Source organism: Malaclemys terrapin, chromosome 9, assembly GCF_027887155.1.
Source record: "Malaclemys terrapin pileata isolate rMalTer1 chromosome 9, rMalTer1.hap1, whole genome shotgun sequence".
In the NCBI taxonomy this organism is placed as follows: Eukaryota; Metazoa; Chordata; order Testudines; family Emydidae; genus Malaclemys; species Malaclemys terrapin.
Window position 1 is genome coordinate 22,690,875 of NC_071513.1, and position 26,113 is coordinate 22,716,987.

Genomic DNA, 26,113 nt, shown 5'->3' on the forward strand with positions numbered 1-26,113 from the left:
ATAAATGAAGACTCGGCACACCACTTCTGAAAGGTTGTCGATCCCTGCAATAGACCATTTGAAGAAGGCTGTTTTGGGTCACAGTAATTCATTGGCTCCTAAGCTCCCAAATGGAAAATCTGGTTGGGCCTGCTGGGGAAACATGGTGCTGTAGACCAGGACCCTGTGTAAGAGCTAGAGAATCATGTGATTACCTTAGGGAGGTAAAGGCATGAGGCCTAAGACTTAAGTGGTTGTTCTGAGAGATGCCAGAGAAGGGGTCAGAGGTGGAGCTAGCCTTGTAACCCTAACAATTCTTCTTAATGTTTTCCCTCTCAGTGTTTCTAGGACACTTACTGGTGTTGGTGTATAGCCATGCAGTTTTGAATTATGGAATTAATTTTTCCTTGAGAATTCCTTAAAAACCTAAGAACATTAAAGTTTACTCCTGGGGGAATTCTGCATCAATGACTTCTGACAGGGAAGCAAAGGGAAGCTGCAAGAACGGTCATGTGCCCACTCCCTGGCAGTGCAGACAGTTCGGTTTGGGCACCCAAAGCAGCTGGTAGAGACATAAATCATCGCCTGAGTGGGGGGGCTCTGGGTAGTCGTGTGTATGTGAGAGAGAGAGAGAGACACTCTGTCCCACTTGCTATTGCAGCACGCTCAGTGTGGAGGGGCAGGGCTTTGGGGTATTTCTGAAGAGGTAGGCATGGGGCATGCTCTGTTCCCTCAGGCAGAGGAGAATGTAGCAGCCGGCCTGCTTAGTGAATTGTTCCCATTTTTCTTAGTGAATTCCCCCGGGAGTATAAAACAGGTGTAAAAAATTTAAGGCTTCTTTACATTGCCAAAATGGTGTAAAGGAGACTTATTGTAAAGGACAGTGTGGCCTTATAAATGCTTATGGTGCTTTAGTGATTAGAACTGAAGTTTTGGACTGAAAAAATTTCTTACCAAAATGTGTTCCATGAACTGTTTTCTGCTGATCTTTGTGGAGATGGTCAGTAGCCAGTGTAAATTGTGAGTTTGAGACCCCAGCCCTCACTTGCTCTTCAGTTGCCTATGATGCAGCACTGAGCATATGGCTGCATATATTTGTTGACTAATAATTAGAAGTAAAGGGTCAATACTAGCTACAGTACTATTAGACAGAGGGGGGTTTGGTGATTTCCTCCAGTGCTCCCCACTCCCATTCTCCATCCGTTGTATCATAGTTTAAATAAATTGCCAAAATAATTGAAACTAGCTGGATTATATTGCATTATTCTGACAAAAAATGCAGAATTTTAAAATATTGTGCGCAGAATTTTGTGTGTGTGTGTGCGCGCAGAATTCCCCCAGGAGTAAAAGTTGCACTAATCTTTTGTGCATATGCCCATTCCATGGTGTGCATGCACCTCATATGGTAAAGATGGGAGTCTTTTCAGTCATCAGTACCCATCGGGTACACATGTCCTCGTGCTTCTCTGTGAGGGCATGTTAGGGCGAGGTGCACCTGCCACTATTCAGTTCCTCTCATTGACTCACGGCTTAGAGACAAAGCCCAACAGTAGAAGAGACTGCCAGCCTTCTTGATAGCCTTACTAAATAGTTCTACAGTTAGAGTATAGTAATAGTTTTTAATAGCTTTAGTAGTTCAGTTACCTGTTACAACCTTTAGATCTTACTTGCTCTAGCATTATTTGATTCACCTAGGTTTAAACACTGCCCTTCGTGCAAGGGAGCTCTCGCAGCTTCGGATGGATACTCAAAATGCCTCTACTGTCTGGGATAATTGCATATTCCCAGTAAATGTGTGATTTGCAAGTCATTCCATTCCTGAGCTAGGAAGGATAGGGAAGCTCACCTTCAGGTCTTCCTAATGACCAAGTCAGTGAGACCTGCTTCTGAACCAGGCTTTCTAGACCCACCTGTAGCGGGACCTTCTGAGCCAGAGTGGACATGGACTCTTTACCTTCAAGAGTTCCAACTCGAATCACAATCATGATGACAATTTCCTTCTCAGTCAGACTGCAGGGAGCTAGAAGCCTCAGGGACAGGTTGCCCATGAGGGGTTTCTCTAAGAGGAAAACCTTCCCAAGGTGCTGAACATTGTCTGACACTTTGTGGCCCAGAATGGTTCCCGTAAATTATTCTGCACTTCTTTTCCTAAAGTTGTTTTGCGTTTCTGCTGCTGGAAAGCCTGTCCTGGATTCTCCCACAAAGCTAGTTGCAGTTCTGTGGCGAAGGTAGTGATTGATGTAAATGAAGTGACATGTGGTCTGATATCTCTGACTGAAAGGCCTTACGTAAATGTACAGTTTAATAGTAGTAGCGGTGTTCAGATACTACGGTGACGGGCACTCTCCAACTGCTCCATACTAAAAAATAAAAAGAATTCCTTGTTCAGATAAATCTTTTTCAGCTTCATTTGTGAAGTGGTTTCTTACTTTGATTATAAATTTTATTACTCTTAAAATTATTAATAAAATTAGAATAAATTGATAATCTGTACTTTGCCAAATATGGTGGATGCCATTTCAATTCTGTTAAATACAGCTTTCTATTATTAGCATCATTTTCCAGAGAACTGATCCTGTCCCATTGACTTTAATGTTAATGGGATTTGGATATTAGCAACTGTACTGCAGCTTGTTGACAACTTTTTGACAACCCGGGACTGCCACTCTCTGTGGAAAGCCCTGGCCACAGGCAGGTTTGTGGGACTGCAACCAGGGAAGAAAACACTGGGATGTGCCAAGCCTGGGTCCCCAGTGCCGGAGCAGGGTTTCAGTGAACAAGAGGAAGACCAATTTTCCATTTTAAAAATAAGATTTTTTTATTATATTAAAGAATGTTATAAATTTATTTTACATCATTATAATTAATGCTAGTCAGCACTTCCATTATTGGCCTTCTAATTTTAGTGGCTGTTACATTTCTTTGTGTGGAAGCTTTTCTTTATCATATTTTTAGGATGAAAAGCTAGTTCGGGTACTTTTTAGCTTCAAAATAAAAAGGAAGTTAACAGTGTCAGACACTATATTGATTCTAATTATGTTGTATGTGCAATAATTTTTTTTTTTCAAGAAAGATTCTTATACTTATTTTTAGCCAACAGACTTAGTCAATCACTGTACATCAGGGGAGTAATTCTCATATTGCTCTCTGATGTGTTAGACCACAGGAGCTACATAAGAGCCACTTTGATCTCTTGAGGGGCAGGAATCTGCTTTAAAAAAAAGTTTCTGAATGCAAATGTATATGATAGATGCTCTTCTGGATAAATAATTCACTTACTTGGTTGAGTTCTTATATGTTCCCTTGATAATTTTTTCTTTCTTTTAATCCCTGCTCTCATTCTAAAGGGATGGAAAATACATGAAAGGGAGTGAAGAAAGGAACATGAAAGAGATGTAAATTTCCTCTAAGTGGTTTTAATGTTCCTGACACAAAACCCAGCCAACTCTATTCTCTTCTTTGGTCTTTCAGCATCTCGTCTAAGGCCAGGTCTGCATGACAGACCTATATCGATATAACTACATCGCTCGGAGTGTGAAAAATCCACACCCCTGAGCGACATAATTACACCAACCTGACATCCTGTCTAGATAGCACTATGATGAAGGGAGAGCTTGAGCTTCTCTTGTTGACATAGCCACTACTTCTTGGGAGGTGGATTAACTACACTAATAGGAGAAGCTCTCCCATTGGCGTAGCAGCATCTTCACTAAATCACTACAGTGGCGCAGCTGCACCAGTGCAGCTGCGCCGCTGTAACACTGTACATAACAACAAGCCCTTATATACACTCCTCTTCTCCCCCAGTCTAATGGCAATACAGCTCACTGGGAGAGGAAACCTTTGTCTATAACTCTCGATTGAGACTGTGAGGAGAGAATAGGTTCTGGAAACTCTTTGCCTTTCAGCACCTCTCCTTAGTGGTTACCGTATTCTCTGTTCTTTGGGGACATCGCCATAAAATTATCTGTGCAACAATAATCTTAACAAAAACAAGAATTATTAAAAACAGAAAATGAAATTAAAAGAAAAGAAATGGTTTGTGTAACATCTAGATAGATACTTCTCATAAACTAAACATAGAAGGCATTTTCAGTTTAGTTGCAGAGGAAAAAGAAAAATAAATAGCTCAGATTTCTTGAAATCTCTCTGAACAATCTGTTCAGCCTGTCAGTTTCTCTTTTGGATCAGATAGCAGCAATCCTCTTTGTGGCCAGAGAACTCTCTTATTGAGCCCCCTGATCCAGGGCTAGCTACTTCCACCACTTTCCAAATCAGTTTTGTCCAGTTAGCTACACATACATTAGGATTTGGACTCATCATTTTTTCTAGGCGTGGATTGTTGACGATACAAAGTTCCTTTTATGATTATTAATAGCCATCTTTCAAATGCTTAGCCTACTTCAGATATCACTTTTCACAGACCACCTTGGCTAGCTGTTTCTAGCTAAGAAAGTTTCTTGTTAAAACTCCCTAAGCAATTTTTTTGGCCAAGAAACACAAACTATGGGTAAGGTCCCCAGCCCCTCTGTCAAAATATTGCAGTGTACTTTCTTGTTTCAGGAATTTTTAATGACTTATGAGCACAAAACAACGAGCCCAAGACAGTTCTCTCACAGGGCTTTGTGCATCTCTGTAGTGACTCCTGCCTATCTGCTAGCCTACCATATAGTGATTTTTAACAGGTTCTGGCTTGTCAACTTGATTGGTTATTGTGGTGTAGGGAAGCGTGTGATCTGGGTCTTCAGTACTCAGTCTGCAAAAGAGCCAGTCTGGAGCGTGGTGGGTTGAGTTGTCTCTCTGCCTTAGGTTGCAGCCTGCTGTGCCTGTCTCTCTGTTCGGTTGTTGTGTGTTAGATTTCTGTATTCTGAGAAATAAAGTGGTGTTATGTTGCAGCCTTTCAGGAAGAATATTTGTTTGTTTCTAGATTTGGATCACTTGATGATTATCTTGTTCTGTTCATTCCCTCTGGGGCACTTGTCATTGGCCACTTTCGGAAGACAGGACACTGGGCTTGATGGACCTTTGGTCTGACCCAGTATGACCATTTTTATGTTCTAATTCTTTGCATATGCCATAAATATAACAGTTTTATGTGATGGCAAAGCCTTGCAGAAAGGGACTGAAGGGAATTCAGGAAATGTCTATGTGGTAGGGTAATACGCACTATGAGGGGTGTGATTTCTAAAGTGCACTAACATATTGTGCATATGCCATTCCATTGATGGTGTGCATGTGCCTCATATGGTAAAGACCGGCATCTTTTCAGCCATCAGTACCAATCCTTATAGCTCCAGCATGGCCCAGCCAATTCTGGTTCACAAATCTATTGAGTCTCTCAGTATCTTAGTCCAGGACCTTACCTCTGCTTCCAGACCTACTGTGTAAGAACCAGGGACAGATTCCACACCTGAACCTAGCATCCCCTGCACCTCACTGCATGCAGGCTGGATGGATGTCATCAGGACAGCAGGCTTGCTTCTCCTCAGTTTGGAAGTTATGATAAGCAGTAGAAAGGACAAGACAAACTTACCTGTCAAAATGGACAAGGTTCTCTCATTGGTGCCAGTGGAAATAATTGATTCCACGTTTACCTTTCAATCCCGCAGACTCTCGATTTACTCAAACTCAGGATGAAGAATCTGTCTCTTAGCTTGATCATGGCGCACCTAGTGGTGATCTCATCTTGCCACGTACTGATTGAGGATCACACAACCGTGGTAAGGTTCTTGAGAGTCCTAAGTAAAGTATTCCCACCTATCAGAGAACCACCTCGGGACTTGAAATCTAGAACTCACAGCACTCATGGGACTCATCTTCAAGCCCCTGGTTGCCTCGTCTCTATTACACCTATCAGTGAAAATGGAATTTCTGATAGTGATAACTTTGGCCAGAAGAGTAGGAAAGATTCAAGTGTTTATGACTGACCCTCCACATACAGTATTCTACCAAGATAAGGTATTAATGAAGACATATCCTAAATTTCTTCCTAAAGTAGTCACAGGCTTCCATCTCAACCAACCAGTATACCTACCAGGATTCTTTCAAAAATCTCATGCATCCAAATCTGAGGCAACCTTGCATACATTAGATGTGAGGTGATCCTACTTCCTGAATAGAATGAAACTGTATAGAACATTGCCAAACTTGTTTGTCTTCACTGAGGGAAGGATGATGGGCTCTGCAGTTTCAGTCCAGAGACAGCGTAATGGGGTTTCTGATTGTATTAAAATGTGATGAGGTGACGAAGGTAGAGACACCAGCTACGATTAGGGCCCCTCCACCAACAGTGCAAGTTGTGTCAGCAGCATCACTGAGAAACTTAATATCTGACATTTGTAAAGCTGCTGCTTGTGTGTGAACCCACATGTTCACTTGATATTATACCTGAGTAGAAGCCTCTAAATCCATCACTACATTTTAATCATTATTTTGGTAACTGCTTAAACTTATACCTCCTAAATATGATAACTGCTTGGGAGTCACCATCAGTGGAATGAATGGGCATATAGACAATCACTCAAAGGAGAAAGAAAAGTTACCCATGTACAATAACTGGAGTTTGAGATCTATTGTCCATATGTACATTCCACAACCTGCCCTTTCATCCCCTATACCTCAGAGCCCTCTTGTAAGGGATTCTGCATTGAGAAGGAACCGAATGGTGGTGGAGAAGCACGAGGACTGAAAAGCACATGTATGCCCTACAAGTACTGCTGGCCAAAAAGAGTTTCATCTCTACTACGAAGCGCGTGCACATCATCAGTGGAATGCACATATGCACAACACAGCTCGAAGAACTCGTTACTGTACTTGGTAAGTAGTTTCCCTTCCCTAATGTGCTTTAATGGAGTGCTGTTTGTAAAACAGTACTATGTTAAAGTGCACCAGGGAACTTCTAGTGTGCAGTACATTAGTGCACTTTGGAAATTACACCCCCGTAGTTGCACATTACCCCATTGTGTAGACAAACCCTAGGTTACAATTTATGTTCTCCAGAACCCTGCCCAGTTATATCTGAGCTAGCCATGGTGCAGGCATGTAAAGACCTTATTAGTAAAAATAATGGATAGTCAATTTCTGTGCTTCTGTGTGCTCAGTGCTGTTGACATACCATGTTACTCATTCCCAAAAGCTCCTATGACAGGCAAACTGACAGTGTTTTTACTTCAACTGTGAATTTATTGTGTTGGAAGTGTAGTAGTATTACCATTAAGTTTTTCTTATATAATATTACACACAATTAAATTGGAATCTGAATGGTTGGGGATCTCTATTGCTTTTTAAATAAAAGTATGGTAGTCAAACCTTTTTGAAGAATTTGACAAAAGCTAATTATGTGTGTTTGTGTGTTTTGTTTATTTAGGATTATATATTGGCTTTGTATACACTAGCACATATCAAGCAAGACAGATGAACTCCAGCCTTGTGTGCACTTTCAATTAGCCTACAAGATGCAATTTAGTATGAATCCCAGGCAGCTTTGGAAGTGAAAGAGAAGTTTGAGATCTCTGGCTGGAAGCTGAACGTGATGACGGCCTGGTCTATGGTGGAGAAGTTGAAAATGGAGAAGAGGCATTCCAAAGAAGAGAGGAATGTGGAACAGGATGCTGGGGACTGCAGTGCTGAATCTGAGGAATGGACAAGCTCAGAAAGTGAGCCTGAACAACAATGCTTCAAAAACAGCTGTAGCAATACTCAGTGGAGGGAAAAGGAAATTTCTACTAAACCACATAGGCAACTCTGTCGCTCTCCTTGCCTGGATCGTCCAAGTTTCTCACAGAGCAGTATCCTTCAGGACTTGAAACTGGAAGAGTGTAAAATAAACTTGGACAAGGAATACCAGGCTAAAATGGATTTTGCTTTAAAGCTTGGGTATGCTGGAGATCAGATCCAGGCAGTGCTGAACAAGTTGGGAGCAGATGCTCTAATCAATGATATTTTGGCAGAACTCGTGAGACTTGGCAACAAGGGTGAATCAGAGGGACAAGGCAGTGTCGGCAGTAGTAGTGGTACTCTGGTGCCCAGGGGTCCTTGCCCAAAGGAAATGGCCAGCCCTGAACTGTCACTTGAAGATGAAGTAGTGGATAACACTGACAACTTAAGACCAATTGTCATTGATGGAAGTAACGTGGCTATGAGGTAGGCCTCAGTGTAAGCATTTTTTAAATAATACACCAGTATGTTTATATATAAATATTCAATTTGAATGACAAAATCATGTTATGTTGACTATATGCTCCTGTTTAATTTCTGGTTTCTTTCACCCACTGTTCAAAATATGTTGATACTCCTCTTTTTGCAATCCCTACCCCAAAAATCAGCTCCCTCCATATCATTCTTTTTTGCAGTCCTCTGCTCCCATAAATCTATTAATTAACCAATAAATAAGAGTTTAGTTATACTGCAGTAAAGGTTTTGTTTTTAAGTTTTTGAAACACTTTATCAGTCTTCTTCTAAAATATCTAATGGCAGCTTGGACATCAGAGTGGGTGGAAGAGTTGTTTTAAAAGCAGCTTGATAGCTAAGACGAGCAGTCTCAGCTAAGGGTGCTTTTTCAATATACAGTGCTTACCATGGGGAAAGGATCAGTCTATCTTTGGTCTTGTTCAACTTGAAACAGGAGGAAATTCCCTAGCCAAACCATATGGTGTGGTTCACTGATGTCAAGATTTCTACAGGCAGTGCTAATCCAACAGGCATTCTTTATTATTGCCTTCTCAATTTTCTTTTAAAGAACTCTTAACCTGAATTTTTTTAACTAAATTCAGAAAAATTTTTTTGATAAAACACATTTAAAATTTTATGCTTTGAAATAAATTAAAAAATTCATTTGGAAGTTCTTTATAAAGGCTTTTCTGTTTCCCTGTTGCTGGTTGAATGGGTATTTTGGATGGGCTTAATAACAACACGACAAACATTTCTCTGTTCAACTATTCTCCCACGCCCTTTTCCCCCTGTGCTGACATCTCCCTGCTACATCTTCAGTTTCAGCTTTTCTGCTGAGCACTAAGTTACAGGGCCTGGGGACGAGCATGCATGTGAACGGTCTGCTGCAGAATTCATAACTGATATCATCCTGACCATCAACATAACAATGCAATTGACTGTACACAAAGTAATCTTTAAAGAAAATACATGTTTTTTTTTTTAATCACTTTCATTTAAAGTAATCTTGGGTGTTACTTGCGACAATAGTGGGTATAAGGCCTCATCTATGTGATGTGTGTGGATGTGGCTATATTGGTATAAAGTTGCTTTATACTGGTATTTCTGTATGAGATGTGGAATACGCTGTGCTGTTATAAGGCACTTTTTATACCAGTGTAACTGTGTCCACATTAGAGATTGAGCCAGTGTAAAAAAAAACAAAACAAAAAAACATACTCCTTACTGAAGTAATTATAATAGTACAAAATGTGTATAGACCAGCAGTTCTCAAATAATGGGGTGTGCCTTCCTTGGAAGGCACAGGAATGTGTTAAGGGAGGTACAAGCTGTGAGCTTTTTTTTTTTTTTTTTTAAGAGCGTCTGCTGTCAGCCCAGGGCACCTGGGGCTTGTGCAGAGGTCACATGCCTCTCACCAGACACCGGGGGGAGTGGGGGACCTCGCATATTCAGAAGGGAACCACGGCGGCGAAGGAGCAGAACGCCAGCAGCTCCTCTGGCGTGGCTGTACTGTCTCCATCCCTGCCCCCAACCTTTCCATGCAGCTGCCTCACCTGGGGCCTATACAGCTCCGCCGGAGGACAGGGTTGGGGGCGGTACTAGTACAGCTGCGCCGGAGGAGCTGCCAGTGTGGGGCCACCCGGTGGCCCCATGTTCTGCTCCTTTCGCCGCTGCGGTTCCTGGGAGAGCCCCGCGGTTCAGTTCCTGAACCGCGGGGCTCTCCCAGGAACCACAGCTGGGATCCAGTGCCCCGTGCTGGCAGCTCCTCCGGTGCAGCTGTACCGGTACTGCCCTCATCCCAGTCCTCCGGCGAGGGCTGTACAGACCTCCTTTTGCCTGAAATCAGTATCCGGCACAGTGGGAGGACAGAGCCCCCCCAAGTAACGTGGTATGGGGAGTGGATGGGAAGAGCATGGGGGCCCAGGCTGGGGGCGGGGAGGAGTCATGTGGGGGGTCATGTGGGGAGCTCACATGCCCCACCTTTAGCTGGTGCCCCCCTTTATGTCCCTCTCATGAGTCACCCACCTTCCCCTCCCCAATCCCTCACGTGGAGGGGGGGCTCTCCGGTTGTCAGCCCCCTGGTGGCAGCAGCAGCACAAAAGTAAGGGTAGCAATGGGACGTTAAGTCTGCTGTGAAAATTGATATTTGTTAATGTCACTTTTCACATTGCCATCCTTACTTCTATGCTGCTGCTGGTGCAGTGCTGCCTTCAGAGCTGTATGACTGTCCAACAGCCCCTGCTCTCTGTTCTGCCTTCAGAGCTGGGCAGTTGTACATGTAACTTTTTGGAGGAGAGGGGGTGTAAATGACTACAGACATAAAGAAGTGGGGCCTGATCAAAAGTTTGAGAACCACTGGTATAGACCAGATCAGATAGAAATATTATTTTCAAATTGATGGTATCCCTTTAATCAAGATATGTAAGAAGTAAAATAGTAAATATTTTTCATGTTTGTTTCTTGGACAATGTAGCTAAACTGCCAAATAAGTTACATATTTAGGGCCATATTCTGTCCTGGTAAAAACAGCAGCATCTCCCCAGTTTAAATACTTGATAAACAGAGCTGAACTTGGTGCTTAGACTCCCTTTGCTGGTCCCTATGAAGCAAGCTCTTTAAGAGTAGATTTTCATTTTGAGGTGAACACATGGGATTAAAGTTCAAATGTTCAGCTCTGGTCTGGTAGTTTCCCCAAATTTTGGAACGATCAAAGAGATCCAGTCAGATATAGAGAACTTGCCCAGAAATAGGACCACGTGATTTTCAGTCACTGACTTTGCTTTTGATTCTCCTCCAATAAAGAGAGGTATATGCATTCATTCTAGTATTTCACTTGATATTTTTTCATGGGCCTTCATATTGCTTACGTATGGATTGTTAAAGTTGCGTGTTTTTTGGACTATGTTGATCAGGTGTCGTTTTAATTATGATATTGGTATTAGTAAAACAGACCACATGCAAACATCTGTTTCTCTATAGAGTAGACAGCGGTTCTCAAACTTTTGTACTGGTGACCCCTTTCACATAGCAAACCTCTGAGTGTGACCCCCCCTTATAAATAAAAAACACTTTTAAATATATTTAACACCATTATAAATGCTGGAGGCAAAGCGGGGTTTGAGGTGGAGGTGGAGGCTGACAGCTCGCGACCCCTCCCCCCCCCCGTGTAATAACCTCATGACCCCTTGAGGGGTCCTGACCCCCAGTTTGAGAACCCCTGGAGTAGAATCTCAGAGTTATGAATAGCAGAGTTACAAACTGACCAGTCAACCACATACCTCATTTGGAACTGGAAGTACACAATCAGGCAGCAGCGGAGACCAAAAAAAAAGCTAATACAGTACAGTACTGTGTTAAACATAAACTACTGAAAAAAAGCGGGGGGGGGGAGAGGGGGTGTTTTTTTAAAAAAGATTTTACAAGGTCAGAAAACTGTTTCTGTGCTTGTTTCATTTAAATTAAGATGGTAAAAGGCAGAATTTTCTTCTGCATAGTAAAGTTTCAAAGCTGTATTAAATCAATGTTCAGCTGTAAGCTTTTGAAAAAACAATCATAACATTTTGTTCAGAGAGTTATGAACAACCTCCATTCCCAAAGTGTGATCATCATTATGAGGTTCTACTATATTACATTTGAGCATGAAAGAGGATGTCTTGATGAGCTTTTTATAATTCATGGCATTGCCTTTGGCTTTCCCTAAAACTATAGTTTTAACAAAGGTTAAGATTCATAAGATCGCTCATAAACAGTTTCCTTTATTTCTTCCCCAAAAAACAGTTTCATGAAGCTTTTTAATACTAATTCTACAATATATTGTATAAAGCCTGTGAGATACTTGACAACACATCTTTGCATAAGGGAAAAAAAAAAACACCACACTACACAAAATGACAAATCTGCTGGGAACATTTTGTTTTCAAGACATTGATTGAAGAATGTTTCCAGGTATAGTGCATACCTGCTCTAAGGAAGTGGCAAGATGTATATTTCAGTGCATGCTGTCTTATTTGTTTGCAGAAGACAGAATATGATTAACAGATTTCTTTAGTTAGTACTAATTTGTCCTGGCTTTAACTCAGTGTTTCCAGAACTTCTGAAAGCTGAGTGGCTACTGCTGTCCTTCTCCTTCAGGAAAATGAAATCAGTTGCACCCCCTGCGATTTCTTCCCCGCAACTCCAGATTGTAGTGTTAAAAGTGTACACATCTTAATTATTCTATCTTTCATTCTCTCCCTTCCACTAGTCTTAAATGCTCCCTTGCTCCCTCCTTCACACTTTGGGAAATGGACGTTTCATAATGTGATACCTCTCATCATCTATGCTTTGATGGGAAGTAAAATAGTTAATGATGTTGATGTTTAGAGTGAGATTCTGTGCTATGCCTCTCAGGCCTTGTCTATCCAGAAAAGTTTCTTTGATATAACCTATGGTGTGAATTTAGAAGATTAAAAGTATAACTATACCTGTTTAACTATATCAGGATAACTGGTAAAACTTTCCCATGTAGACAGTCCCTAGGAGGTGAGCACAGAACTCACGGCCGAGGGAGTGGCAAAGTAGCTTGAACCCACCTTTGCACACTCCCAATCCTGGGGTGCTCCAGGGTTTAAGAAGTTCCCAGTCTCTGTAGCCTCACAGTTCTGTCTGAAATCTTCATAGGGCTGCGTACTATGACTGCATACTGGCCCTGATAAGCAAAAAAGGTAGTTCCGTGATTGTGTATACAGAGACTGGGCAAAGGCCCAAGTGTAAATTCTGACTCACTGTGTAATATTTTTGTTGAACAATACACCACAACTGTTTTGTAAATCAATACACCATGAAGTAGTAATTGGAATGTGAACATAAAAGCTGTGCCACTAATAGCAAGTTTTATCTTTGCAACTGTGCAGCTCTATAATGAAATACTAATTTTCTAATGTAAAAGTGCACTGCCCAGCTATGTAATGTTAATTGTCAGTATTGGCTAATGAGAGAATCAAAGCAGTATTCCTAAAATTTATTTGCCAGAATATCAGGAACTGGCAAAATTAGTAGCAGTTCATGATTGCTTGATTGCTGCTTAATAACCCAACTAAATTTCTAAAAACTGCATTAATTTCAATGGACTGTTTATCTTTTGGAGTTTGTGGCTACCTGTATGTGCCCTAAACAATCACTAGGCTGTCAGTTTGGAAGGTGCAGGCTTAATGGGAAAACCCTAAATGAGGAATGTTTTGGCTTACAGCTCTGATATGTAAAAAGCCTGATGTTTTTGTAAGTACAGTAACTCCTCGCTTAATGTTGTAGTTATGTTCCTGAAAAATGCGACGTTAAGCGAATCCAATTTCCCCATAAAAATTAATGTAAATGTGTGTGTGTGTGGGGGGGGGGGGGGGGTTAGGTGCCAGGGAATTTTTTTTCACCAGACAAAAGACTATATACACACACACACACACACACACACATATACACAGAATAAGTTTTAAACAAACAATTTAATACTGTACACAACAATGATGATTGTGAAGCTTGGTTGAGATGGTGAAGTCAGAGGGTGGGATATTTCCCAGGGAGTGCCTGACTGCTAAATGATGAACTAGAACAGCTGAGCCCTCATGGATTAACACGTTAATGTAGCCTCAGACTCTACAAGGCAGTACAAATGGAGGGAGGGGAGACACACACCCTGTGAGTGTGTGTGAGAGAGAGATATGCATTGCCCCTTTAAATACACTGACCCCACTCTAAGTACATTGCCTTTTTAAGTAGATCAGCAAGTTGAGACAGCAGCTGCTACCAGCAAGCTGCCTCCGTCCTGAGCCCCGTCACGTCCCCCCCCGCCCTGTTCTATGGAGATGGGGTAAGCGGGGGGGGGGCAGGAGCAAGGAGGAGGGGGACACCCTGACATTAGCCGCCCCCGGCCCCGCACAGCAAGCAGGAAGCTCCCAGGAGCAGTTCCAAGGCAGAGGGCAGGAGCAGCACATGGCAGTGGGGGGAGGGACAGCTGAACTGCTGGCAATTCATAGCCTGCTGTGCGGCTGCCGCACAGGGAACTTAGGGGAGCTGATAGGGGGGCTGCCAGTCCACCCTGGTTCCAAGCCCCCACCAGCTAGCTCCAACAGGCTGCTCTTTCTGCAATTAGTGGACAAAACTGGCGGCTGCCAAACCACGTTATAAGGGAGCATTGCGCAACTTTAAACGAGCATGTTCTCGAATTGATCAGCAACGTAACGACGAAACAACCTTAACCGGGACGACTTTAAGTGAGGAGTTACTGTATATGGCAATTGGTGAATCATCATCCAAGTTATTTTATGAAATATATTCAAGTGCTATTTTTAATTGTGCTCTGAATTTTGTAGTACCCTGTACACTAGTTTAGCACTAAAGACTGATTTTAAACAGTCATCAGCAAGTAAAGTACTTGCAGACTTTTACAGTTTATGCTCTTCTACTGAGTGGGTGTAGTAGTTGTGTGGGTGTCCAGGCACTACTATTTATAATCTTTTTTAAAGCATATATCACGTTTTCACTCTAACCAAGTAGCTTATAAGAAATCTGCAGTTGTACATCTGTGAAAGGGACATCCACAATGGGTAAAAAAAAAGTAAATCATCCTACCCCTAACTGAAATACCTCAAAATACCATTTTTTAAATGCAAATATAAAACAGACAATACATTGAAATAAATTACTTTTCCAAAATGCAGGATCTGGTCTAGGTTCTCAAATACAACCAAAATACCAGTGAGTGAGCTGTAATAGATTTGTACAGTTCTCAATTATTTTTCTACCCCATCTGGCCTCTCTCCTCCACAAAACACATTAAAAAGTGTGCAGTTAAGATGTTTTCTACAATAAAATAATCAGAATTGTTACATATGATATCCAAATAAATTTCTAATACCTCCCCCCCACACACACAGACTCTCTCTGTAAAATTAAGTCACTGGTGAGAAATTAATCTACTGATCAAATAAAATACTAAGGCCCTGATTCAGGATAGCATTAAGCATGATTTAAAGTTAATTCTCACTGACTTCCATAGGATTTCATTTGCAGTGCTGACTAGTGCTCTCCTGAATGAGGCATGAAAGGCCTATAACATCACTTAGATTTCGGCCCTGTTCCTGCAATTCATTGCCTATTGCTGTAATGTAGCGGTACATCCATGAACACAGTGAGTTGCACAATCAGGGCCTTAAAGGATTTTCAGCAAACTCTTCAGAAATCCATATTTCTCTAAAACTAACTTATGTTGCCATTTTCGAAAGTGAATCAAGTTTGTAGAGTGATTTAAAGATGCTTCATCTGAATTGAATGCTATTGAAATACGACTTGATTCACTAACAGAGTAAACTATAATCTTTGAGAAATCCTTGATGTTTCATTCCCTTTTTTTAAAAAAAAATTCATTTTGAAAAAGAGTAAATTTTTGTCAAACCCTTTTGCTATTGGTGAAATCTATTTGTTCTTTTTGTGTATAGGTATTATAAAATGCCTATACCATGGCAGTAAGCATCATTAGCCAGTTCTTTGTTGTCATTTGCTAACTCTTTCTGATCCTAGTTTAAACGAATACTTTGCCATATTTTTAAGCCATGGGAATAAAGAAGAATTTTCCTGTCGGGGAATTCAGCTAGCTGTTGAGTGGTTTCTGGAGAAAGGACATAAAGATATCACTGTATTTGTACCTGCGTGGAGAAAAGAGCAGTCTCGACCTGATGCACCAATTACAGGTAGCATTTCAAAAAGATTTACTTTCATCCTGTGGTAAAATAATTGTATTATTACAAGATTGTAGCAAAAAATTGTTTCTTGGATTAAAAGGATTATCTTAAGCATGGAGCAAATAATTTGAGGCAATGTTAATTCAGTAAAATTATATTTTATCTTTCATCCCAAAAGACATTCCCAACAGCTTCACAAATTTACACGTATGTCACTACTGAAATAGTCAACTTTTGGGTGGAGGATGGCAACCAGAAGGTTCAGCACTCAAATTGAAACTGAGGGAGATTTTTGCTAGTTAAAATCCATTATAAGTACCTGCAAGTAGGAATAATATAGGTTTTTCTAATTCTGATAAAATACATTTCTGTACTGTGGAGAGAAATATTAATATTTCCTCCCAATGACAAGGATTTTAGGAATATAAGGATAGCTTCTTGGCCTTACTCAACCTGTTTTAAGGTTGCCAAGCAGCCCAGGATTCCTCTGACAGAGGTGGAATCCTTGGATGGTGATGTAGAGCAAGTATAGACTTTAGAACACAGTATTTGCACATTTATTGAGCCAGGAATAGCAGGTTGATTGTACAGTGCTGGAGGAATGGGAGTGGGTGAGAAGCCTGAATATTTGTAAAGTGCTTTGAAATCCTTGGAGGAAAAGTGCCATATAAGTCTAGATGCTTACATTTCCTCCCATGATCATAGCATCTGAGCATATTGAATGCAAAGTATTATTGTTAGTCAGGAACTATTGAACTCCCTTTCCAATATAAAGTTAAAAAACAACAACCAAAAAAACAGTTTTTAGTGAAAACTTGGAGTGGCTTGTTTCTCAATGCAATTATTTAAACCATCTAAACTTATCTTGCAGATCAAGAAATTTTACGTAAGTTGGAGAAAGAAAAAATTCTTGTATTCACCCCATCTCGGCGAGTTCAGGGAAGAAGGGTGGTCTGCTATGATGACCGGTTCATAGTAAAACTGGCTTTTGACTCAGATGGCATCATTGTGTCAAATGACAATTATCGGGATCTTCAGAATGAAAAGCCAGAGTGGAAGAAATTCATAGAGGAACGCCTGCTAATGTATTCTTTTGTGAATGACAAGTATGTTCTTTCTTTATATTGTGAAATTTACAGTTAAAGTTCACAGTGGAAAGTGAAATTGATATTTCATCTTTTTTTCTCTCCAGATTTATGCCTCCTGATGATCCTTTAGGACGCCATGGTCCAAGCCTTGAAAATTTCCTAAGAAAAAGGCCTGTTATTCCTGAACATAAAAAACAACCATGCCCTTATGGTAGGTACACAACAGTCAGATTGAGTTCTGTGTACAAATGGAGACTTTAGTAAAAAGTTAATATCATGTAATTAGCCTTCCCTTAAGTTTTTAAAACCAAAACCAGGCTTGTTTTACTTGCTAGCATCCAGATTGGACACTAGCTTCAATCTCCACCTTTTTTTTTAAGAAACATATTTAGCATTTGGGATAGGGAAATAATTCAAAAGGTGAAGACACATAGGTTTTCAACTGTGAAGCCCTGGGTCCAAATTCATAGTGGATATTTATCCACATTACAAAATGGTATGATAGCTTTTTATAGCTTTACTCAAAGGAGGAGGAGTCCTGTACTGTATAAGTTCTGTGATAGAGATACTCTTTTGTCTTGTACAGCAATGAGCAGATTATCAGTGCTCAACAATTATAATATGAGGGAGAGCACTACAGTTCACAGCTGAGGTGTGAGCAGAAGACATGCTCAGTAGCTGCCCTTGTATATACAAAACTCCAGATTAGTCTATCATAGGCGCCAACTCCCTGGGTGCTCCGGTACTGGAGGACTCACAGGGAAAAAAAATAGTGTGTGCTCAGCACGCACCAGCCTCCCCCAGTCAGCTGCTTCTACTAGTAGAGTAGAGGCGGAGCGAGGGTGGGGTGCGCTTGGGGCAGAGGCAGAGTGGGGGTGGGAAGAGGTGGAACCCTCGTTGGGGTCTTGGGAAAAGGGGTGGAGTGGAGGCGGGGCCTCAGCAGAGCAGGGGTGGAGTACCTACCCAGAAAAATGAAAGTCGGTGCCTGTGCTCATCTCAGTTCTTTATTTTCATAAGCATCTACTTTCACTCTACAACCCCAAAAGTATTACAAATAATACAGTATTGAACACTGAATCTTTTTGTTTAGCTCATTAGAGAGACAAGGTGGGTGAGGCAATATCTTTTATTGGACTAACTTCTGTTGATGACAGAAAAAAGCTTTTGAGATGCACGGAGCTCTTCTTCAGGTCTGGGAAGGTACTCCCAGCAAAATGCAAGGTGGAACAGATTGTTTAGCATAAGTAGTTAGCACATATTGTAAGGGACCATTCCAGGTAGAGTGGCCCATTAACACCTCTATAGGGTTAGTGGGTTATAGATTGTTTAGCTTACTGTAATATAGCTTTCTGTGGGATTGATTGTTTTTGACATGTTTAATTTGGAGACTTCTTTTGCAGGCAAAAAATGCACCTATGGACACAAATGTAAATATTATCATCCAGAACGCGCAAATCAGCCTCAGAGGTCAGTAGCAGATGAGCTTCGAATAAGTGCCAAATTGTCTGCTGTGAAAACTATGAGTGAGGGAGCTTTGGTCAAATGTGGCACAGGATCATCCATTTCCAAAGGAGAAATCAATTCTGAAGTGAAACGTATTGCCCCCAAACGCCAGTCAGACCCAAGCATTAGATCAGTTGCTGTGGAACCTGAGGAAAGACTGTCAGTAGCACGGAAGTCAGAAGCCAACTCTGTCCCTTCTCTTGTTTCTGCATTAAGTGTACCAACAATCCCTCCTTCAAAAAGCCATGCTGTTGGTGCATTAAATACTCGTTCTGCAAGCAGCCCTGTACCAGGGTCATCACAATTTACTCATCAAAAATCCTCACTAGAACACATGGCCAGTGTGCAGTATCCTCCCATACTGGTCACCAATAGCCATGGCACTTCTGTTAGCTATACAGACCAGTATCCCAAATATGAATCTTTAGGAGACCATGGCTACTATTCCATGCTCAGTGATTTCTCCAATTTGAGCATAAGCAGTATGCGTAACACAGATTATTATGGGGCTAATGCAGACCAAGGGATGTACTCTAGAAATTCAAGCCCCTGTCCTGACAATCGCTTAAGCCATACAAGTAATGATTCTTATTCCTCTTATAATGATTTGTATCTGGGTGTAGCAGATGCCAGGGCAGAAGACAATGTGAAGGTCCACAGACTTTCATCCCAAAATCGTCTTCAGCCTTTTTCCCATGGTTACCATGAAGCCTTAACTAGAGTTCAGAGTTATGGAACTGAAGAGCCTAAACAACTCCCTCGCAAACAGTCTGTTTCCCATTTAGCACTGCATGTCCAGCATCCAGTTGTTGGAGCACGGTCCAGTTGTCCAGGAGACTACCCAGTGCCTCAGAATGTTCATCCATCAGCCACTGCACAGCCAAGCCGTGCCTTGGTCATGACAAGAATGGACAGTATTTCCGACTCACGGCTTTATGAAAGTAACCCTATGCGGCAGAGAAGGCCACCCCTCTGTCGAGAGCAGCACGCTAGTTGGGATCCATTACCATGTGCTGCTGATACTTACGCTTACCACTCCTATCCACTGAGCAACAATCTCATGCAACCATGTTATGAACCTGTAATGGTAAGAAGCATGCCTGAAAAGATGGAGCAACTGTGGAGGAATCCCTGGATTGGGGTATGTGGAGAGCCACAGGAACAGCATATTATTCCAGAACATCAGTATCAGACATACAAGAATCTCTGCAATATTTTCCCTGCTGGTATTGTCCTCTCGGTAATGGAGAAAAATCCCCATATGACAGACGCACAACAGCTGGCAGCTATGATTGTTGCCAAATTGAGAACAGGGCGTTAAAATGTTAGAGCTTCTTTTTGAACTTGAGTGTATAGTGGGCAGGATCTGGAGGAAAAGTTAAAAATAAGGGAAGTGGGCAAATCTCTTGTAACTACTTTCTAATTCTGTGGTATAAAATTCTGTACCCTATAGCAATCATTAAATATATGTGTGAGGCACTATATAAAAGCAGATTGTATTGTAAATATAATGAATATTTTAGGATTTCAAAAATAGGGCATTTTAAAGGTATTTTACAGGAAGTGCATACATTTTTGCATGAATATATTATTTAACTAAGAACTACAAGGTTACACTTTTAGAGTCTAAAGCTGTTCATTCAAAACTATTGTTAGCAATTATATTGCATGTATCAATGTATAGTTTCAATTTGATGATAAATATATAATTGGCTTTTCAAAATACGCTCTATACATTCTGGGATCATAAGACTTTGGCTTTGACACTGCATTCCTCTGGGTCAAATATTTTTTTAAATGGGATGACTTGCCAACAATTAAAATAATCCTCCGTTTGTAAAACAAACCTGATCTATTCCCTTTTTCACTTTTAAATATCAACAGAATTGGTATCTCTTAGCTTTTAAATCTATCCACCCAGGGTTTAATCCTGTAAGGTGTGCTGACCACTTCGGCTCTAATTCACCACTGGCTCCAATCCAGCAAAGCATTTAGGCATAAGTGCTCAGCATTTTTCAGGATTGAATCCCAATTCAATGTTAAAAGTAGGATAAACTGTAGCCTTCCTCTTCAGAAGAACTGATGAGTACAAAATGTACATTAGTACATTTTAAGGGTCAATTGTAGACTGTCACTTTACTTATGCACTGTTCATTACTCACCCTCAAGTGGAGGGGAAGGTAGTGGATGTTAATGTGTGAATATCCAGTTTGGTAGAAACTGCAACCCTTCTTTTGTGGCTAGGGATAGTATTTGAAGGGTTAGAATTACACTCCAACATATGAATAGACAATGTTTAAAAGGGGAGAGGGGCTGGTTCTGAAAAGGGATGCTACATCTTTGGCTTGCTGCAACCTGGCCTACTTTGCACTTCAGGTTGACCCAAAGGTGTGTATTTTCCTCATGAAGGATTTTAAAGCTTTTATTTTGACAGGCAAGAAAAAAATTCTGTGTGGCATTGTTTGCGCAACTAGTATTTTGCTCAGGGGTGGGAACCTTTGTAGCTAAATGCCTCCATAAGAGGTGTTTATTGGTTTTTTTAAGCTGCACTGAATGGACGCCCTTTTTGAATCAATGTATATTTCAACATTTTGAACCATTACTAACTCGATATGTCTCGAGCTAGGACTTGTTGACTTCTACTGTAGTTTTTTTCATGAAAGTTGAGAAGGCCTGGTTTATGGCCTTTTGTTTCTTCATGAGAAGGTGTGACACTGCCTAAATGTTTCTTACTGTGAAACACACAGAACGTGAGGCTGCAGTCAGGGTTGTTTCTGGTGTTTTGATAATGGCTTGCATGCTGCTTTCTGGTTCTGTTTGTCTGAGGACCAAAGACTACTACATCACTACTTCCACTTGCTACTGTAAAACCTGCATTGATTCTAAGTGTATCTCGTGGGCTATTTATCATGTGCAAAATGTGAAAAAGTTACAGATGCAATTAAAGTAAATGTATTAGTATGTTGGCTGTTCACATCATTTCACACATGATAAATATTTAGTGTCCACACAGGTACCTCTCAGACTACTTACATATTTTGTCATGGCCATATCATTATGTGTTCAAATTGCATTAACTTGAAGATTATTTTCTTCATACCTGGAGTATTAAAAATAATTGTTTTAATTAGTTGCAGATCATTGCTGTTAATAAAATTGAACTAATCTTCAAAAAGTTAGCAAATAACTATAGAAAAATATTTTTACTCTTGACCAACTTTCAAAGCATATCTTAACTAGCATTTTATATTTTTTAATTTCCAATTACTTCATATTCTCTTCTCTTTTATGGTAAAAGCAGCTGAGAGTAATGCCTCAAATAACCAGAAATGACCTTTTGTTTGTTGATACAAATTGTATCTCTCTTTTTCTTGATTGTATAAAAAACTGTACAAAAACCATCTCTAGATTAACTTCAATATTGCATTTTCACCATGTTTGTGACACTGTGTGTCACAGGGAAGTAGCCCATGGGTAATTATTAATCTTTTTATTTAAAATGGGCACTTGTAGTTTATAGACAAACAAGGACAACTTTTCAAATCCACTTTATTACAGTGTGCACAGATATTGTGTGTACACTTAAAAGCATTATATTACATAAGTTATCTTTAGTCTATTTATTAAACAAATACATTCTTGCAATGGAATTTTATGTAAAAAATGTCAGTGTTAATGAATCATCTGCACGTGTTTATAAATAGAACTGTAACAATGTAACTGCTGTAGACCCTGCTTAACAGGTTAATTATACATGTATGGTTTAGTTTTTAAACGAGGTTTTGTGTACTCACACTTTCCATCTTGCATGGAATTAAATGTGTATGTAGAAAAATGTTTTCCTTCTCCCCACCTATACAGACTCTTGCAAGATGGTTTGATAGAGGTGTCTCTCAGCATACTTTATTTGTAATACTGAGCAGAGGTTACTGCATAAGGTTTTGGATGGTTTATGGAGATAACGTATCTTGTAGGAATTGTCTAGTCATTTTAACTCTTTCACTGACTTTAACCTGATAGTAAATTCAGTCGTCTTCAGGGCCTTGTATTTATTAGGAAGGAATGAGAGTAGAATCCTAGTATAAATCCAGCAAACCCTTTCTCTAAGGTACTTCTTTGAAGGCATTTTTTCTAAGATGAGCCAAGAATGTTTACATTGTATAGAAATATGGAAAAAAATGATGAAGTCTTGTAGAAATGGTCTGCAGAATTTTTGCTTGTAAGTTATTCCTCTTAAAAGTAATAATTTATAAACATGGTTTAGTGTCTCTTGATCAGCTAATTCAACTTAGAGCATTCAACGATCCACATACGTTTTAAGATATCTTCAAATGCCAATTCAAAACACTAACGTTCATTAACCTTCAGCACTTAAGCTTAGAGTTCTTCAAACACAGAAGAGTTGATCTCAAGAAACACATGATCATTAGTGTCTTATTGTAAATATGAGTTTGTATAAATGCTCTTTTTGAGAGCACAATATTTAAATACACTTTTAAATTTGTATAATAGAACAATTCCAGAGTATATATTTAAAAAGGAAAAAACCCTCCAAAGATTAACATAGTACTAGATAAAGAACAGCAAAAAATAAAATTGGGTGAAATCCTGACCTATTCAAGTCAGTAGGGCCAGGTTTTCATCCCAGGGCTCCCTAGCTTGCTGGTCTTCATGTTCCTCAGCTATCTTACTTTTATGTAGTTTGTCACTGAAGATTACATTACCTTCAGTTTATTAGGCAACTGAGTAATGATTTGGAATAAACTAAATGTATTTCTGGAATGTTACCTGAAGCTACTTAATGTTTTTGTAAATATCACATGGTATTTAGTATTGTATGAGCTTGTGTATATAGACTGTTTGACTACTATTAGTCCTGGTGGTGTACTAGTGAGCTACAGTAGTTTGCTTTATCCATTTGTAGAATTAAACGTTACTGTTTAATTGTTGTAAAATTTTATAAAATCTCTTTGGGTTTTTTGGTTGACCCAAATATAATGTAAGTCTCAATGACAAAAAGAGTGAAAATGGACGTTAAACCAGTACATGGTCTTCGTAAATCACTGTACTAAGTGTGCAATGCTCTATCTGATGCTGCATGTAATGCATTCACTAGCATGGCCGTATTTTTAGCTTTCTGTAAAGTTTTGATTAATTTAACTGTTTTTAAAATGCAAAGAATGTGTATGGTTGATAAGAACAAACTGTAAAGCAGACTGACTAAAGAACTTATCACCAAAGTATTTTATTTTATTTTATTTTTTTAAAGCCAGTTTGCCTCTGAAAATGTGAATTTTTGCCTTTTGGAGTGATTTTTAATGACTAAAAAAATCAGAATGATCAAGGTGTGAATGAAGAAATTTTCCCATGTTACCCAGTTTTAAGAATTTTACCATAACAAAACATTTGGAAGATGGCAGGGATATGGTTCAGTTTCCTTACCACCACCTAAGAAAACTCCATCAAGGCCATACTGTGAGCCCAGTCTTATTCCACAGCAGCATGTGAGAACAGCACTGTTCAAAAGAAGCCAAACAAACAAACAAACAAACAAAACCACACAGTAATTTCAGATAGATGCTGTTCTGAGGAATTCTTAAGTATTAACCTGTTTTGAACTATCGATGGATTACTTGAATGGGGAGTGGTAAGTTCATAGTGTTGTTCAGACCATTAAATGTTTCACCATTATACACTTCAACAATAAATGTTGAGCTGACAGCTTTTTTTTTTTTAAAAAACGACAGAGCATTTCTTTTGCATAGGGCTTCTTGTTGCTGAAAGATTGCTGTGTGTAGGTGTATTATATGTAAAAATCCCACCACAATATTTCAAGCTAAAGAATGTAAGTTCACTATCACATTAGAAATCACAGTATGCTTTCCCTGTTACACTATTTGGTTAGCCTCTGAGGAAGAAGCATAATCTGTCACTTTGGCCTGTTTTATTTAGAACATGCATGTGGTGGTGGTTAGTGATGTACTGTGCAAAATCCCCATAAAACTTGTCTGAATGTATTTAAAGGTTTGTTAGTGGTATTATGAGGCAAACATGGAAGACTCTTTAGGTTGATTGTAAAATATTACTTGTTCTCCCCCACCCCCCAGTAATGTTTAACGGGTTTGCACAACTATTAAATATGATCAGAACACTTATATATGGATTTACTTATTCAATAAACTTATGAAAGTTCCTGCACTACCTGTTTCTAGTTCATTACTTTATAAATTTCTTTAGGTAACTTGGAGTATGAAAAGCACTGTGATGTGTCCAAACTTCATTCTAAATTTGTTTAGGATTACGAGATTAAACCTGAGCCTTTTTACATACTGACATTTGCCAAGATCCTGCAAGCCTAGAAGCACATGAGTAACAAGTCCTCCCATTTAGCTAAAAGGACTATTCATGTGTGTAAAAGTTACTCAAATGCTTAAGTGCACCACGGATCAGGGCCAAAGTGAAGGGTTTTGCATTTCAAGGTAAAACACATTATCTGGAAGTTGAAAAATGTTGATTGTTAAAGAGAAACTGAACTTAAAGCATGATGGATGGTAAATAAAGGAGGAAACTTTTTAAAAAAACGAATGCTTTCTATGCATGATTTGGGTTCTTATAGTGTATAGTTTCTTTTTTAAAGAAATTTCAGTTTATCTTTAAGAGAAACCAGCTCTCTCTCTATCCAAGTGACCCAAATAGTTTTATCTAGCTTTTTAAATAATCTTGTCCCTTCAGATGAAATGTAAGCTATAGAAACAGATCTTTCTAAATTTTTTTTTAAAATGCCTATTCTTTTTAATTAAAAAAAGAAACCATGCTTACTGATAACATGAACCAGAGTTCTTGTGGGTAGAGGCTTATCTGAGGTTGGAACATTTAAAAAAAAAAAAAAAAATTAAACAGTCAAGAAATGGAAATGCTCACATTACGCAAGAAGCCTTTAAATCTAGGCGAACAAGAGTGAGATGTTAGGAAAGAAACCTATGCTAAATTTGAAAAAAGAAAAAAAAAAAAGTTTTATACCATGCTGATTCTGCACAGAAACTGATTTGTAGACTTATTTATTTTCTATGGACATTTCAGTGGTACATCATCAGTACCTTACACCTACCCTTTTAAAAATTCTTAGGGTTTTCTTTAATTGCTTTTCCAGGTCAATCTGTAAATGGAAACCTAAATTAACATGCCCCAATAATATAGGTCATTTGAAATCAGTTTTGCTGCCTCCCTAAGATGTGCTTCCATAAAATGTTCTCATGCCACATTAATCTGTTTAGAATGGTGTAATGACACATCAGGGCATGTTAATAAATGTAGGTACCACAATAACCAAGTCAGTACACAAAACATTCTTCCCAGTACAATGTGTCATGCTGATCTGTATTCAAAGCCAAAAAGTTATCTTACCAGCTTTACTAATTAGTTCCATTAATTAATATACTAATATTAGTTGCTGGATTCAAATTCTGACATTGGGAGCCAGGGACAATTCATTCAGATGTACTGTCCCTGGCTCCCCAACCTCTGTTTGAAGGGGAGCCTCAGGCCTTTAATCCCTCTTATGCAGGTGGAGGAATGCAGAAGCTATCAGAAAGTGGGTTGGCCAAAGACAAAGGGAGTAACAGTTCAATGGCATGCGTTCTCCCCCAAGAATCCACAATTTAC

General features: G+C 39.7%; 1 protein-coding gene across 4 annotated transcripts in view; it reads left to right on the forward strand.

Moving 5' to 3' along the window:
• ZC3H12B (zinc finger CCCH-type containing 12B) overlaps positions 1–24,649 on the forward strand; it is a 106,395-nt gene extending 81,746 nt beyond the window's left edge. For 2 of the 4 annotated variants that reach the window (XM_054040563.1, XM_054040564.1), the window contains exons 2-6: positions 7,346–8,121; positions 15,730–15,869; positions 16,732–16,966; positions 17,053–17,159; positions 18,349–24,649. In XM_054040563.1, the coding sequence (XP_053896538.1) occupies positions 7,511–8,121; positions 15,730–15,869; positions 16,732–16,966; positions 17,053–17,159; positions 18,349–19,772 (2,517 nt within the window). In that variant the 5' untranslated portion in view covers positions 7,346–7,510 and the 3' untranslated portion in view covers positions 19,773–24,649. Of the gene's footprint in view, positions 1–5,588; positions 5,700–6,601; positions 6,796–7,345; positions 8,122–15,729; positions 15,870–16,731; positions 16,967–17,052; positions 17,160–18,348 lie in introns of all 4 variants that reach the window. The other 2 variants (XM_054040562.1, XM_054040565.1) reach the window with 2 other exon arrangements.
• The last annotated feature ends 1,464 nt before the right edge of the window (positions 24,650–26,113 follow it).